Below are 16450 nucleotides of genomic sequence, written 5' to 3' on the forward strand. Positions count from 1 at the left end.
TTATTGCAATATGCAGCTGGGGAGGCTGCATCAGCTTACACACAGCCACAGATACTTGGTCTTTTTCAGCCTCCTGAGGGTCAACAGTCTTTTTTTTTGGAAATGGGGTCTGCCATCTACCTCTCAGGGAAGGAAGCTGATGAAGCACGTCAATGGAGGCTGTGCAGAAATTTAAAAAGGTATAATATTCACAACAGGGGACAGAATGAAGTTGCGCAGAGGGTGGATATGTATATAAATACACATATATTTTTTATATACATATATATATGAGAGATGCAAGTTGCCTTGAACCGATTTTATTTTTATTTCATAATATTTATTGCTTTTTTCTTCCTCTTTTTTTTTTTTTTTGAGCTGTTTAGACACTTTTAGTTTCAAGCATAAATGCTACAGCATCAGAAAGGAACAGATTATTTTTTTATTGTGCTTGGGTATATTCAGTTTCACCAGAAACCAGCTGTAACACAATGAAGAGATTTCCAAGTTACTTTTTACAGACAGTCACTGAATGCAGCATACAAATGGAAAGGTTCATCTAAAAGGACTCCTTAAACATGCCTTTTGGGATTTATCTGTTGTTGTTATACGGGCAAATTTCGTGACAGTATAATAGTATTTCCACACTTCCGTCTTTACAAAATGATCCTACACTGGCACATATTTAGGGTGATTATACTACCTGAAAATATTGAGCTTTCCCAGTCATTGTACCAGAAGGCAGCCGTTTTGCCTTCTTCCTAGTGAACATCCCAGGATCAGACCCATTGCATTTACACACATTGTGACATCCTTCTTCTATAACCCTCCTGCATTTTGCAGAAGAAGACAAAAGGTCTAGCTATGTTCCTAAGGCATATATTGATTTTCCTTACAAGAATCACTGTTTTTTCACCGATGGCATCCTAGGGATTCAAATGGAATGGGGTAAGACAGTCTTGTGGTGAAGCTCAAAATACCACAAAAGACAACTGAAGAGAGACTTTTTTGGTGAAAGGAAAAAAGCTAATGCAAGCTCAACGAGTGTAATAATTGTTGCCTTGGTGTTCCAGCTGGTTAGGGAGACAACAGAAGAAGACCCCAGTCTAGATGGTTTTCTTCTCTCCTTCCCACCCACCACTTTCTTTCTCCCAGGGGGTTCAGAGTGGTCCCAAGCCAAATGAACTAAGTAAGCGTCCCATCCTTAGTATCTCCCAAAGAAACGGTTGTAGGCCATGGAAAATCCTATTTGGTCAGAGAGATAGTCACAGGGGGGGTAGTTTTCACAACGCTCATGCATCTGCTCCATTGGACTTTTGTAATACTCATAGTACCTGGAGTAGACAAAGAGAAAGATGCTGTTATGCATATTCAGTCAATGCAGTTGGAAAGGGTTCACACTTAACATGAAAAGAGTGATTCCACAGGATGTCCCAACAGGGGACTTCTCATCATGAGTTAAATGTCTACTTACATGAGGATAGACTGCTTGATCGATGCTGGGAAAAAATAGAATTGAACCCAACTTAAAGCAATAGAAGCAATTGTTCTTGAAGTTTTATCAAAAAAGAATACTACCGAAAAAGTCTGGCTATTTTTTGTTCTCAACCTCATTTCTCAATTATTCAGGAAGCTTTATTAATTATAATTATTGTTATTGGGTTTTTTTGTTGTTGTTACTGTTGTTGGTTTTATTTCTATTATTAATACTTGTAATTGCATATTTATTTAATTATTTCCTGTTTACCTTTATCTGCACCCAGTTTCTGCTCACTTTCCCACTAGCCACTATCTTCCTTTAGCTTAAGCAGTTTTCTCTCATCATCCTCACTTTTGCTGTAGACAGCAACACTATTCCCACCCAGCTTTTCGCCAGGCTAAGCAAACCCAAATCTTTTAGTCTCAGCTATACACTCTGAATGCCCTTTTCAACTCCTCCTCTAGGTTTGGTTAATCTTTCCTGAAACTGTACACACTGCTACAGGAGTCCCACCAGCATCTCATGATTTTTTACTTTATTTCTGTATTGAAGATACTCTGCAGCACCCTTGAATTCCTTTTGTTGTGTCCGTATTACCACACTAACCTTACATCATGATCGAATAATACACCACAGTGTGTGTCTACCTCAATACTTCCTGCTTAATGCTTACAGCAGAAGGTACTTTTGTGATGCCCTGCCTATAGCTTATAAGCTGCAGTCAATAGAGACAATACAGTTGCTGCTACTGAATTTCATCTTGGTTTTAATCACTGCAGGTTTCAACATCAGCCAGTTTCTCTGCTAAAATACTCTGATCCTTTCCTCTAATGATGGGGTCTCCCAATCTTCTATCACCTAAAACCAACAGTCCAAAGACAGATTGAATATAAAACCTTTTTGCACAGGCCTACACAAGAGAGTGGCTTAACAATCTCTTCCAGGAAATATGTGAAGAACATTGTTGCATTACCTCAAATTTCTCCAAATGTTTAGAGGTAGGATTTCTCCAAATCTTTGTGTCTAGGATTTCTGCACAAAGAGATGTAGGATCTACATCTTCAGAAATAACAGCCAATCTGATCTAGCCACATCCCTGTAACAGAGTTGTGCTTCTTTTGTAGGGAGCCATAGGCAATGACCAAGGTTCTGTGATACTCATTATCCTGGAAATTGGTTCTGATGACCCTAAGGTTAGAGCAGTTTCTAACTTGTATCCTGCTGTCCCCATGGCTAGCTAAGACAGCTAGTACTATCTTCTTCCCAGGGAGGAATATCAGAGTCCAGCTGATATTCCCTTGAGTTTTCAAAAGGATATTTATGGAAAAAAAAATTTATCTATCAATACGTGTCTCCTACAGCCTGCTTTTGCTGAAACACATGAAGATAATGATGTACATAGATGTACATGTACATGTACATGTACAATAGAAGACATAGATGTACAACAAATCAATGCTTTGTCATGTCTTATTGCCTTCCCATCCCCTCTTCATAACAGGCCCAGAGTCCAGCTCTCAGCCTGACTCCTGAGTTGTTACCATTCATATAGGCTGGATCTCTTCTGCCTCTTCACAAAGGTATTGGCAACTTCTTTTTTAATCTTGATGCCTACCAAGAAAGAACACAGAGGGTTAGAGATGCAGGCCCATGGTCTATGAGAAACAGAGACCAGCCTAACCTCTGGAACTGGACAGTCTATTCACAAGCAGATGGCTGCCACGAATCATCCTAATTGCCCATTCATCTATCCCCTCCCCACTGTCCACTCAAAGCCCAACAGCTGGACTCCCTCCTCACTCCAACCTGCACAACTCCATGGAATAAGGGTCTTTTCTGTCATAAACTCCATTCTCTTATCACACGGCATCATCTGATTCCACAGCGAATGTGCAGATGACAAAGTCATGACAGCAGAAAATATGAATAAGGAGAAAATTAAGGAAATGGCACCCTCTCTCCCTGGCCTGGTTAACTTCAGAGTCTTGGCTTCCTTTCTGTATTTTGACTCAGACTAAGAGTGATCTGGGATACCAGCCACCAGGCCTTAAAACACCTCCAGTGAGCCATAAGCAACAGCACACAAACATACCAATGCTCACCTGTGCATAATGCCATGAAAGGTGAAGGGTATAAAAGAATGCCAGTAAACATCACCAAAGGAGAAATACACACAGAAGGTGCAAAGATCCTGTTGTTTAGGATTTGGAGAACATGGGAGGTCTTTCTGCCATGGCAGCCTTGGCACCTGGTCTCCACTAACACGCTGTCAGCACAGTTGCTTGTTTGCTCCCCTGAATTTATGCCATGGAGCACCTGATAAAGAGCAGGTAGAGCCACTTTGCTCCTCATTGCCAGCCAGGGCTCAGCACAGCACAGCCTTGCTCCATAGCATGGACCCACACCAGTAGAGGTGTGAACAGTTTCTAGAAACAGGTTTCTAAGGCCTCTGCCTGGGGGGTGATGGTAGGATTTGTGCCCTTCCCTCATCATTGTGGGGTGTTTGTGTTTCTGTTTGGCAGCTGAGAGGTGCCCCCTCTCTAACAAGCTGGGGTTTAGTCTGGATCAAAATGCTGACTACACAGAAACTGTCAGTTGATTAGCTGTCAGGAATCACCTCCTTTCCCTGAACGCTCTTTTCAGTCCTTTTTTTATTTCCCAATCTGTATTTGTATTGGCTCATTGGAGAAATACCAGCTTTCATGCTCCTCAGCAGCAATGTTATCATTTAAGGTGTTAGAACATAGAAGGTGTTAGAGAGACAGGGGGGAATAAAAGGGACTTTCCACACAGCTTTCTACCAAGATCGGCTAGCTGCAAAAGCTGTGAACATCCCCACGTGTGCAATTCACATGGCCCAGGCCACCTAACAGGAGGATCTACAGGAGGCAGCCTGGAGCAGCCTTGGAAGGTGCTTGCTTTCAGGCTGTCCAGGTTGTGGGATCTGGCAGGAATGTCACAGACTGTTGCTATGTGGCACCAGACCTTTCTGCTCTGTGATCCTGCACACCAGACTGACTGTTCAGCAGGCCCAAAAGAGCAGTGCCTGGAGGCCCTGGAGCAGATTCTGCTCCCTTAGCAGTCTGGGGATGCAACAGTCACTTTGGATGGGTCTCTAATGCCAGCTCAGAGAAGCAGGGAGACTGGCCATGTTGCTCACACTATTTCACAGAGACTAGATGCATCTAGCTGGTAACAACCTGCGGGACTCATGTCTTGCCTGGGGGCTGCTCAAGGGTTGTGGGGATGCAGGCTATGGCACTAGCACACCCGGAGTGATGCTAGGCTGCCTGCATGGGAGGCTGACCTCCCTCATGTCCACTGCCACCATGGCTGTGAAAGGCAGCCCGTCTGTTTGCTGCAGGTGCTCCTGCACCTCAGGGACTGCAGCACTGTGGGAGCAAAAGGGAGCATCTAGAAGGTGGTTCTTGTTCACCCCTTGAACCTATCAAAGGGGAAAAGGAGGCAGTTGCAGGAGAATGGAGCTGAGCATCCGTCACAATGGTACACTCACTGTCAGCACTGAGAGATCCTGAGGGGTCTTTGGGATCTGGAAGACAGACACAAAGGAGTTTGCTTGTGAGTCCTCCTCCACTCTGCTCTGTAACTAAATCCCTCTGCCTATTGCATGGGTCCAGCTCCCACCACTTTCCCGGAAGGTCAGTCCCTCCCAAAAAGGGTTTTTTATCACCCACCATTTAGAAATAGACACCTCCACCACAGCAAAATTCACTCATTATGCCTGGATCTGTTTAATTTCAACTTCCTCTAAGCCAGACTAAATGATGCAATAAACATATAATCACCATGGAAGCTGGAGGAAGACCTTCATCTACCTCCTCACCCTTGCTAAGAGCAAGGTGACCTTTTTAGTAAAACCCCAAATTTGAACAGAACCCGAAGATAGCTGAATATCTCCTCTATCTTTGGAAAGAGAGCTTTCCTAATATCTGGGGAGACATCACAAGTCATTGATAAGGAAGAGAAATAGGGCCAAAAATTAGGAACCATTCTGTACTCACAGCTATCTGGCTCAGGCCTTGAAAGAGGAATTTACACACTGTATTTCTGTGCTCAGTCCTAATCTTCATCTCTAATGCTCCCTGCAAACACCCAAGGAAAGCATCCTCTGAGAGAATAGAAGGTCTCCTAATATTGGGTCTCCCACACTGCCCTATTTCACATTTTTTTTCTTCCACTGTTTCCCCATACCATTTTTCAATAGTGTCAGTTCCACCCAAGTCACCAGGTATTTGGCATAAGTGTATTTAGGAACAGAAAGAGGGCTCTAGAGGCCAAAAAAATGACAACTGTGCTTAAACAGAAATGTTATGTGAAAAGAGTTGTGTATAGTTCTGGTTTTAAGAAATGTATACATTCCTTGGGGGGAAAAAATGCATAAAAATTAGAAGTTACTCCAAGGCAGTTAAGCATTCTGGAACATAATAACGACTAAAAAAAGCAGATATATATGCCAGACTGAGAAAGTGAGAAAGAGGCTGACAGAAGGAAAATGCTGATTAAAAAAACCTATATATTTATTTGCCAGTATTGAATCATGACTGAACAAAATCTAACTCAGAATGAGATAATACGAGAACAGACTGAGCTCTCTCCTGGTCAGCTTCTCTTTTCTTGCCATAAAAGGGAAAATACTTGTTTTTCTGATCTTTACCCCTTCCCTCTCTCTCCATCAACTATAGAGTTGCCACTACATTACTATCTTTTCATCATGAAGTCACCATTGCTAAATCACCTTCAAATGTGATGTGCTCTAATTTCAGTTGGATAACTCATTTCTTTGTAACCACTAATAGGAGGCTTTTTTTCCAAATTCCACATTTCCCTGCAAGTGAAGGCTTGACTTGGTGCCTATCTCTGTGATGCTATAGCACTGCAGGACGGGGCAGGCACAAAATACTCCTCCCTGTGATTGACACAAATCTCCCTGCAGTTCAGCCCTCTTACTCAAAAGTGAGCATCCAGCACACCTTTGCCAATTCACTTAAATGCTAAACTGGTTTAATACTTAAACACATTCAAATGTTCAATTTCTCTGCTGCAATTCAGTGGTGCAATTGGGGGGTGGGGTTTGACCAGTGGAAGAAAGTGCCCAGCAAGAGATGAGGCTCTCTGCCCCCAGGCCCTCTCTCAGCCATGACTCTGTCTCTGGGACAGAGATGTGAAGTTGTGCAATGACCAGCGGTGCACTCCTCCCTGCGCCGCTCTGAGTCTCTCGCAGACCGAAGGGAGGCTGGGATGAGCAGCGCTCCCAAGAGCCTTCCCAGGAAGTCATTCCCTTACCTTTCTCACAACAGCAGAGCGCTGCCAGGGCCAGAGTCACAATCAGTGGTGCCAGCAGACTCCTCATGTCTTCCTTGGCTGTGCTAGTCTCCCTAACCTCAGAGCTTTCCTGGAGGTTACTGAGGTTCTCCAGAGCTTGCTTTTGGGCAGCAGTTTATATCCTGTGATCTCCTGGAGACATCAGGGCTCTGGCTTGTGTTCCTTTGTCTGAGATCCAAAACAAAGCATGTCCATCTAGCCAGAAGATTTTTAGTCCTGGCAGCCATTTTGACATCCATCTCAGAAGCTGTGACATTTCCAGAAGATTTTATCTGAGGTTTCGAATGAGATGGTTGAAGAAAAACAACTGGATTAAAAAAAAAAAAAAATCAGTTTTGTTATACACATGAAAGTCATTCATGTTTATAAGTCACACTAGCACACTAGATTCTTGCTGGAAAGCCAGCGGAGAAACCAGTACACCCTGAAGCAAAACAGTACACCCTGAAGCATTCTTTTCATGTGATGGGCTCTCTGATGTAGAAAGTCAAACAAGACCGAACCCAACGGCGACCCTTTTCCCACAACTCACCCTGACCCATTCCCCTGAAGGTAAAGAAATCCATGAAATAGTTCACATAGGGCAAACACACAGTAGATTTTGCTTCAGACAGTTTAACCAAATCACTTTGGAGAGCCGAGATTTTTGCTCTGTTAGGAATGTTAGGCAGGTAGTTTGAGGGAGGGTCTTTCTTTTATCTTCCTGGAAATCTGCTTAGTTTGGAGGCTTTAGTTTGGCTTCTTTAGACTCCAAAGTGATTTATTCTTCAGGACTTGGGTGGCTGTGGTTATTTGGTATGTCAGGAGCCTTGCATGGGCTCTTCTACAGCTCATCTACCAATAACCTTATACTCCCCAAACCCACCATCTATGTTCCCAAAGCCATGTCTCATAAACAACATATGGGTCACATCTTCCTCCACCTCACATCCAGTCCTCCTTAGTCCCACATGCAGGGAACATGTCCAAGGATTACAGAATTCACAGCTAAAAGGCTCCCCAGGGCAGTCAGAGCCATTAGGGATTTTGCCAATCCTGAGAAATGCTGTCTTTCAGCTTACAGAGATTTCAGAATTTGGAATAGGAAAAAAGTTGAACTTTTACACAGTCCAGTAAAGACTGAATATATATACTAACAATTTCCAGCAAAAGTATCTTGAAGATCAACAGTTTAAAAATACATAAATATCTATAAATAATAGGTATTCTAGGAAAGTTATGCTTCCGAAATAATACTTGAAAGAATATAAATATACATTCCATGTAATCCAAACAGCTTTACTTCTCTTCCCAACTTTTCCCAAGCTTTCTAACCAGCATGTAGTCTCTTAAACATGTTTGGTTATTGCTCACACTAGCAAAATCCCACAGAAATTGCTGGTACTATTCATTATTTACACCGGTAAACCTGAAGTTGGAATCACAGGATATTTTTGGACACAAACCCAGACAGCACTAGCCCTGTACCTTCTGTTTTGGTAGTGTCACAGTGTCAAGTCAAACCCAGACACTGTGAACTTGTTGACTTTCAGGTATGAAAGTTTTCTCTGGTTGTTGATGGTAAGATTCACCTACTTGGGAACATGCAGAACAAGTGTGGGTACAAATATAGCTAATCCATACAGCTTTTTTTCCTTAAACTCATTTCTCTCTCACTTTTTCCTTTGGACAAAACTTTAGCAACTGTCAGGGTGGAGTTTCCTATCAGAAGTGTTTTCAATAAATAAATCACATTTCTTTCTGAAAGTTCATTTTCAAAGCTGGCAAAGTCTTGAAGCATATTTCAGAAGGAGATCTGTGTTTCTAATGTGGCAGGTAGACTTGGCTCTAGACTTAATTTCACAGATTAGTCAACAATTTAATACTTTATACCTCATAGCCCTTGATAGCATGCCACTCTATAATTTGCAGGTGCCTATGGAAGCCTGGAGATGTGAATATTGAAACCAGCTGTGCTGAGACAGAAGACGTTATGACTCATACATCAGGTAGTATCTGAGCTGCTGTGGCTTCTGACCAGCCCAGAGCAGCACTGAATGCTTGGGCATGTCAGCACTGGTGCCTCTTGGCCTGGGGACAGGCTGCTGTGAGGTGCCCTGGTGCTGGTGGTGGTGGTAACCGGACAGCAGTCACACTCACTCCAAAATGGGCCAGGAGGTGCTAATCAACCTCTGCACAGGGTCAGGACACATCTTGGTTTCCAAGGAGTTATGAACAGTAAAATGAAATTGTTCTAGGTGAACAAGGCGAACAAGTGAACCCAAACACTGAGTTTCTTTTATTTGTTAATTTACCATCCAGAGCCCCTCTTCACCTTTGGTTTCTGCAGCTTTCTAATGCTACCACAACCATTCCAAGTGGAAGTATGGGCATGAAAGGGGATTCCAAAAGGAAATATGAGTAAAGCCTGAACTACATACTCCTTTCTACAAGAGTATCCTTCCTCAGGACTCAAGGGTAGCTGGATAAACAAGTTGCAATTTACATGCTTTTCCTGTCAGTAGCTCTCTCCCCAACTTTCCCATTAAGATTATACAGATGCCTTCTGAATTTTGTTTCCTCAACTGAGGGAAGATATTTTAGATTGCATTTTCAAAAAGTGCATCTCACCAGGCCTTCTGAACACCATGCCATTTTAGGATGTCTCAAGACTGGGAACTGAAATTTGCTGGTGACCTCTAAAAGAAGCCACTTGTAGACCCTGGAACAAAAACATTGTCGATCCTTTCAAATTCATAGGATTGCAAAGTAGTGACTTTTCCATAATCCACACCAGATTCTGTGATAAACAAACTCAGCTTCTTCATGGAAAATTGCACACCGCCACCCCCAAAATACTGTGAGTCAGGAGAAGATAGTATCAAACCAGCAATTTATTGTGTAGTAAACACCCACATCTTGAACTCGCTCTGATCTCTGCTACATCAGCTCAGCACTAATTAACACAGTGTAGGAATCCATGGCTACATGGGAGAGAAGCAGCAGGCAGGATAACATACAGGGACACAAGCAACTGAATATGTTTCAGAGCCACTGCATTTTCTGGGAGGATACCCTGGGCTCCAGGCCCCAGGGTGGGGTTAGGTCATCCTTTACTTGGTTCTTCTCCTCCCAAAATAGTGCCTGTAAGCAGCAGCATAGCCATGGCGGAAAGCGTACAGTTCACAGGGGTAGTAGTCCTCGCAGATCTCCCTCTGACGTTCGTGGGGTGCTTTACTACGTTCCCTGATCCTGCAAAAGTAGGAGAGATGAAGGGTAAATGCTGTCCTTTTAAATATCTGTCTACAGCCCTTTTCTGCCCCACGATCCCCTATAAGGATTAAGGGTCCATCACGAGATTCCATCATCCAGCTACAAAAAGATCTCAGCACACCATATTCTGTTTTCACCACACCCAGGGGAGCAATGTGACTACAGCAGGAACATTTTGCCTTCTCAGGTAATTTTAGGGCAAACTAGGGCGGTGGGGAGAGGGAGGTGGCTCCTGCCTCAACTTGGAGAAGAGTTCTTACCCTGCAGCCCCCCCAGCCTGCTGCCTGCAGCTCTTCTGCTGTTCCCCAAAGCCATGCATGGAACAAAAAGACCTGAAACACCCTGCAAAGGGGCCATCAGGTGCTGTGGAGAAGGTCTGCCTTGATGCCTCATTAAGAGATTATTTCTGTGGTTCAGCTTTTGCTTTCACAAGCCCTGAATAAGGCAAGAAACTGCCTACATCTGCATTTTACAGATGAGTCAAGGAGGCCCCCAGATGGCCGTGTGATTTAGAAAAAGTCATGCTAATTCTGCTTGAGATTTGAGGACTAGAACAAGATCTCAAACTGAGCTTTCTGGCCATCCAACACTGATTTCCTCTCCTTCTGTTGGCGTTTCCTTCAAACAAATTAAGCAGAGCCCTTCCAGCATATGACATGTCTTCAAATGTAAGGACTCGCCCTCTACTATCTTGAGTTCCAGCTTCTCTGAGGAATGGAGGTCTTCACAGGAACCTCACATTAAGAAAGGGACTTCTGAGGCTTCTCAGAAGTCACCATGGCTGCCACCCCTGGTACCAGCCTGTGCTTGGCAAGGAGACACCTCTCCCCACTCCCATCCTTAGTGTTCTGAGGCCATAACATACCTCTCCTGAGTGATGGCTTCTAGTCTCGAATCAGCTTGTATGAAGTCATTGGCCCTTCGCCTGTTGATGAAGGGATCTGAGAAGGCAAGGGGTTATTTAGAGTAGATGGACACTTTTTCAACACCAGATTTCAGTAAAAGCTACCTTCCACATCTATAACAGGCTCCCTGTCCACCCTCCCATGCACAGTGAAACCCATGACCCTTTAATACTCCCTGTTGTCTACCCCACTGGTTTGTGTACAGGCTCTTCCTCTGGTTTCCACAGCCTGTATGGAAATGCATATGCTGCTCTTGCTCTGCTGTTTATCAAGCCACACAGGGAAAAGCTACTGTGATTTTGCTGCCACAGTCCCCCTGAGTGAGCAGAGCTTGGATAGAAGGTAGGTGCCAAGCTGCACAGAACATGGGAGATATGGGCACACTCAGCATCAGGAAACTACAGGTAGAAACAGAACAGCCTTGGTAAGTTTATCTGCTTCTAAGGTTAGGCAGTCACAGAGCAGTCTTTGTGGCAGTTTTAGACTGAGGTACCTGAAGGTCCCTTCTGTCCTTTTTGAGAAACACCACAACCCTATTGCAGAGTTCAGGAGTCTGTGGATGTCTTTGGTTTTTTCTCCCACATGTGCCTTTGTGCTTCTGACTAGCTGCTTTGTGAAGTCCTTCTTCCAGATGGTCTAATTTCTTTTTAGTTTCAATCCATCTGTTCTCTAACCTCTCAGAATATTGCTTGTCCCAGACTGAGACTTTCCCCCCTTTCATGCTTTTCTTGTGACTCTTAACTCTCTCTTTCAGCTCAAGGATTCCTCCTGCTCACACATCCCACCTGCTGCTTCTAAGGTGCTGAAAGTAAGGCTCTCTCTGTCCTTAGAGGAGAACAAGTCATGTCACTGGCTTCTGCAATACCTCTTGCCATGCTCATCCTAGAGTTTTTCAAGCAATGTCCTTTTCTAATGTGACTTAACCTATTTTAGGTGCATGCAGCAGGGATCTAAGCTCATGACTCTTCATTTTTCAGTTCTCATATTCTCTGCAAAACTGTGGTATGCATTTGTGCCCAAACATGTGAAGTCTTTTTTAACCCTTTCCCTTTTCATCCTGAAACTCTATCACACAGTAAATTCTATTTCCCTGAGTGATATCACATATTTAATCCCTACAGTAAAGTAGAAGGAAATGGTCTTGGAGATGTCTGTAGCATACTTCAAATTCAAGAAAATAGTAAAGCAGTCTCTTACTGAGATACTCATGGGATTCCATGCTCTCATGGGACTCTGGGGAAAGAAAGAGTAAAACATATGGTAAAACACTGTACTGATGGGATTCACAGTCTTTCACACACAATAGATAATAGAACACACACACACAAACCAGAGAAACCAGGTTTTAAGACACCTGTTTAAGAGAAAGGGGTCAGTGGTGTGACCTAGTATTTATAGGAAGAGTTTAGGGTTCAGGAGTTTAGAATGGAACTATCTAGTGTGTTAGGCAGGACTTCAAGGCTCATGATTGGTCTTCCAGTGTGTGATTCTCAAGCGTAGTTCCTCTCCTTCATGTTCCTGACAGTGCAGTGGACATGATACCTGCTTACCTTCAAAGCCTGCATGTGGTCTTAGGGAATAGATCAGCACAGTGAAATGTGCTTGACTCTTGCATGAAACAGCATCTTAATTTCACCAGTGTGCCTCATAGGAAAAGGGGATTGATATTAGAAAAGGAAAAAGGGAAATGTCCCAATTCAAAAGGAAGAATTAAGAATAAGAACTCTTATTGTAGTGCAGACAACAGAGAAGCAGAAAGAGGAGCAGTCTTCAAGGTGAGCTGGAACAGAAAGAAAGGGGCTGAAGCATCTTGGACCATAAATCACATTAATTGAAGCTGACAGCTCTGGAGTAGGGCTAGGGGGATCTGACACAAGGGCAGGAAAGCAGGCAAGAGATCAAGTTAAGGGGCAAGAAGACACAAAGTTGAATAAAAGGCATCTGAATAGACCCAAAGATGTCTGCAGGCTTGCAGCTCTACCCAGTGAAAAAGGTCACTTACCGTAGCAAGTAGCAGCCATCATCAAGACAGCCAGGAGCGTAAGGATGATAACAGCACGCATTGTGCCAGTGCAGGGAGGAATCTCTCACTCTGTCTCTCTTGCCCTGTCACTTTCTTCCCACTGAGGGCAGCTGGAGATCCTGGGCTGCCTGCAAAGTTAGAACTGGAATGTTTATTATGAAAACAGAGCCAGGAGGGGGCCCATGAAATAGCCTGGGGAAAGCAACATCTGGCTGGTACACACTCTTTATGGAGCCATTACAAAACATCCTCTATTAGCAGATTGAATCAGCTTGTGGGAAGGAGGGAGCATGCCCCCTTCATCTCCCAGTTCAGGGCCAGATGCCATAATTCACAGGCAAGAATGTCACTCACTAGAACTCCATGCTCAGAAAAGCTGACCTGTGCAAGTGGAAGGAATTTCAGGGGCTGGTGGGGGCCCAGAGAGAGAGTTATGTGCTGATCCCAAATGTAAATGTTTGCCTTTCTAATTTTTCCTCTGATCTGCCCTCTTTGCCACCGCCATCCTATGTTTGGATAAACCCAGCCCAGACTGTTCTTTCAGTTTTGCTGACGGAGACTTGGAGAATGAGGCTTCAAACATTCCCTCTCCACTCAGTCCCCCTCCCTCCAGTTGGCCCTGCCGCAGTCTCAAGCCTGCCAGCCATCAGAGGAGGAATCCAACCCCACTGCCTCTTCCCCTTTCCTACTTTACTGCTCCAGGAGTGACAAACAGCAACCTAGAAGGATCCCTTCTTTCTGCTGAAGGGATCATTCTTTTTGCATTGAGATGAGACCAGCACCCAGAACTCTATCTCTGCAGGTCCTCACTGTAGTCCGGGCCCTACATTGCCCTGCCAGCCCGAGGGGCAACATCTTGGTGAAGGCAGAGGTAACCGTATCCCTCAGGACTGCTATTTCTTTAGTTTAGCACTAAAAGCCCTTGCCCCACTGGGCACCAAAGTCAATGCAAGGCTTTTCAGCAGCAGTCTCTGAGAGCATTACCTCACCTTCTGGCACCTAAAGAGCTTGTCTGGGACCAATGTCATGGGCAGCAGTGATGAACAAAAGATGGGGTGTTCCCCTCTCCAGCTCTGTGGCACAGTAGGAGGGAGTGAAAGAAGAAACGAGCTACAGAGGCAGCCATTCCTGCTGAGTGAAAAGCAAAGGGGAGTAGTTTGCTAGAGGCAAGGCAGGGAGGGAAGATGAGTACCCAGTGCCTGCCAGCTCTCCCTCATGGCAGTGGTGGCTGGGACCATGCACACTGTCTGGGGATGAGCCTATGGCACAGTAGCCATTGTTATGTCTGATCCAAGCTCTGGTGACTGCCTGTTTTGTCCATTTCTTACTGACAGGGTGCAGACTATGCGCACTCTGAGTGCAGACCACCCCCCGCAAGCCAGTGCAGTGCTGTCACTGCTGTCACCTTCAGAGGCTGGTCTGGAGAGCCATGCTGCACATGCCACATCCAAGAACTAAAGGGACAGCTAGTCAGAGCCTAGCACTTCCCCAGTGAGGAGTGAGACTTCAGTGGAACAAGATTACTCTGGGCTTTACAACTTACCCTTCCAATGTCAAACTCATGGCCCTTGTCTGAAGCCTGGTGTCTCCAGGACAGAAACCGAGCAAGGCCTTCAATTTCAGACCAAAGAGAAATGATTGCTTTTCTTCTCCATTATCCTATCCCAGTCCTGCACCATCGGTACGCCCCCACTACCATCCATGTCCTGCCCATTCAGTGCTCATCCTGAGATGAGGAAGAATACTAGGTTGTGCTGGGGCAAAAGCCAGAAGCCTGCTATAGACATAAGATCAGAGGAGAAATTAGATTTTTCTGCTGTCCCTCCATGCCCTGCTGTTCCGGTCTCTTTAAGGGAATTCTCAGCTCTGGGATTGTTTGCATTCCTTAGAGCCAACAGTTTTGGAGTTAGCATTGCATGTGCATTTTACAGGTTTCTTGAATGTCTTGTACTCTCTTGGAGCTCATGGGAGCTGCCAAGAAAGGGGGGCTTGAGAGAGAGGCTGGAGGAGAGAACCCAGTGGGAAAGCAGTGGGGCACAGAGAGGAGGATGTGGGGAATACTTTGGCATGAAGGTGAGGCTGCACAGTGGGAAACTCCAACATGTTTTCCAGCCAAACCCTCTTTATTTGTCTGCATTCACCCAGGGCAGAGCACTCTGCTCCCTGGAAGACTCTGCTCACATTTTAGAGGATTCTAAATCCAGAATGCCTGGAGTATCTCCTGCCTTCAACCACAGGAGAAGAGCCACAAACACCACGTTAACCCAAACATTTCATTTTTCACCAAAGAGGCAATGCATTTTCCAAGTATGCAGGTATGACTGAATATGCTGGCTACAGAGCCCTATACCAATTAACCTCCTTTGGGGAACACTTTCCCTCGCAAAAGTACACCTTCTTTTTACTCTCCCTGCACTCCATGCCTCACCAGCACACATGTCCCCTCCCCAGCATCAGTGGGCTGTTGCAGAGGTAACACACCGCGCAGCACAGGGAGCCCAATCCCCCTGCTTGCTAGCAGCACCCACTGGGTAGAAATACAGAAAGAGAAGCTAAGATGAATTGTCTGCAAGTGCCAGGGAAACCTCTACTGTCCCCCAAATAAAGGGCAGATGACAAAAGCAGTCCTCTGGCCTGTCTCATGCTGGAGTGGAGAATCACAGTGTTCTGCATGCCATAGCAAACACTCCTAACATTTTGCAGCTGTGAAGCACCAGCAAGGCATTAATAACAAGCAGCTGTCCAGGAAAAGCAAGGCAGTCCCTGCATACTCACTGGGCCGTCGCTTCCCCGCCAGCCTGCAGCTCTTGTCTGTGGGACAGCTCTCCTGGCGTCCTGGTCCCTAGACTAAAAAGAGGGGCCTTTTATTTATTAGCATCAATCAGTGACTCCTCCCCTCTTCTGTCTCCTACTCTCAATCCACGCTCAGGCTACCACCTTCTTGGTCAAAAACACCTTCTCCCCACAGCCAGGAAATCAACAACCTCAAGGAACTGAGCCAAGAGGGAAAGGAAAGAGGCAGAGCAGACACCAGGGGCCACATCCCAGCTGTTTTTCTGTGCCCAGGAGCAGTGAGTGGGAAGAGGTCTGAGGACAAACTCCAGCCTCCCTTTTTGCAGCAAGACCCCCCTCTCTTCCACCCCTTTATTCCCTAGCTGTGCTCTAACTACAGCTGTGCTGCTGGCAACAACACCTGTTCTTCCACGGGGAGCAGGAGGCCAGAAGGCTTCTTCCATCTTCTTTCATGGTCCTTTTGCAACTGATCTCCCCTCTTAGTAGCAGGCTAATGTCAGACTGAAAACTCACGTAACAAAGGTGGCTGCTTTCGGAGGCAGCTCTGAAACCTCTAAAAGTGACAAACCCCAAGAGGCAAAGAGCTGGCTTACACAAACCCAAGCCTCTAAGATTCACCCTTGCTGCTCACACCAGACCCACAACAATGCTGGACAATATGTCAGACAACCTACA

At 45.1% G+C, this 16450-nt stretch overlaps 2 protein-coding genes across 2 annotated transcripts; both read right to left on the minus strand.

Annotated features, from left to right (window-relative positions):
* Positions 1–350: 350 nt before the first annotated feature.
* On the minus strand, positions 351–6839 carry LOC115605917 (osteocalcin-like). The gene is made up of 4 exons (XM_030481028.1): positions 6764–6839; positions 4974–5009; positions 3001–3070; positions 351–1313 (listed from the first exon to the last, which is right to left on the minus strand). The coding sequence occupies exons 1-4, from the start codon at positions 6828–6830 to the stop codon at positions 1184–1186; spliced, it is 303 nt and encodes a 100-aa protein (XP_030336888.1). The 5' UTR covers positions 6831–6839; the 3' UTR covers positions 351–1183.
* Positions 6840–9657: 2818 nt separating this feature from the next.
* MGP (matrix Gla protein) lies at positions 9658–15942 on the minus strand. Its single transcript, XM_030481026.1, has 5 exons — positions 15758–15942; positions 12962–13110; positions 12157–12192; positions 10920–10995; positions 9658–10033 (listed from the first exon to the last, which is right to left on the minus strand). The coding sequence occupies exons 2-5, from the start codon at positions 13020–13022 to the stop codon at positions 9895–9897; spliced, it is 312 nt and encodes a 103-aa protein (XP_030336886.1). The 5' UTR covers positions 13023–13110; positions 15758–15942; the 3' UTR covers positions 9658–9894.
* Positions 15943–16450: the final 508 nt, after the last annotated feature.

The sequence above is a fragment of the Strigops habroptila genome, chromosome 3, assembly GCF_004027225.2.
Source record: "Strigops habroptila isolate Jane chromosome 3, bStrHab1.2.pri, whole genome shotgun sequence".
In the NCBI taxonomy this organism is placed as follows: Eukaryota; Metazoa; Chordata; class Aves; order Psittaciformes; family Psittacidae; genus Strigops; species Strigops habroptila.

Bases quoted from the DNA above. Each gene is read 5' to 3' on its own strand.
- LOC115605917 (XM_030481028.1), bottom strand. From the start codon at position 6,830: ATGAGGAGTCTGCTGGCACCACTGATTGTGACTCTGGCCCTGGCAGCG. The intron at 3,071-4,973 runs GTGAGTGTACCA...CTTTCTTGGTAG, and splicing joins AGGATCTCTCAGTGCTGACA to GCATCAAGATTAAAAAAGAA. The intron at 1,314-3,000 runs GTAACAACTCAG...TGTCTACTCCAG, and splicing joins AGATCCAGCCTATATGAATG to GTACTATGAGTATTACAAAA.
- MGP (XM_030481026.1), bottom strand. From the start codon at position 13,022: ATGCGTGCTGTTATCATCCTTACGCTCCTGGCTGTCTTGATGATGGCT. The intron at 12,193-12,961 runs GTAAGTGACCTT...TTCTTTCCCCAG, and splicing joins GATGGCTGCTACTTGCTACG to AGTCCCATGAGAGCATGGAA. The intron at 10,034-10,919 runs GTATGTTATGGC...CTACTTTTGCAG, and splicing joins GAAGCCATCACTCAGGAGAG to GATCAGGGAACGTAGTAAAG.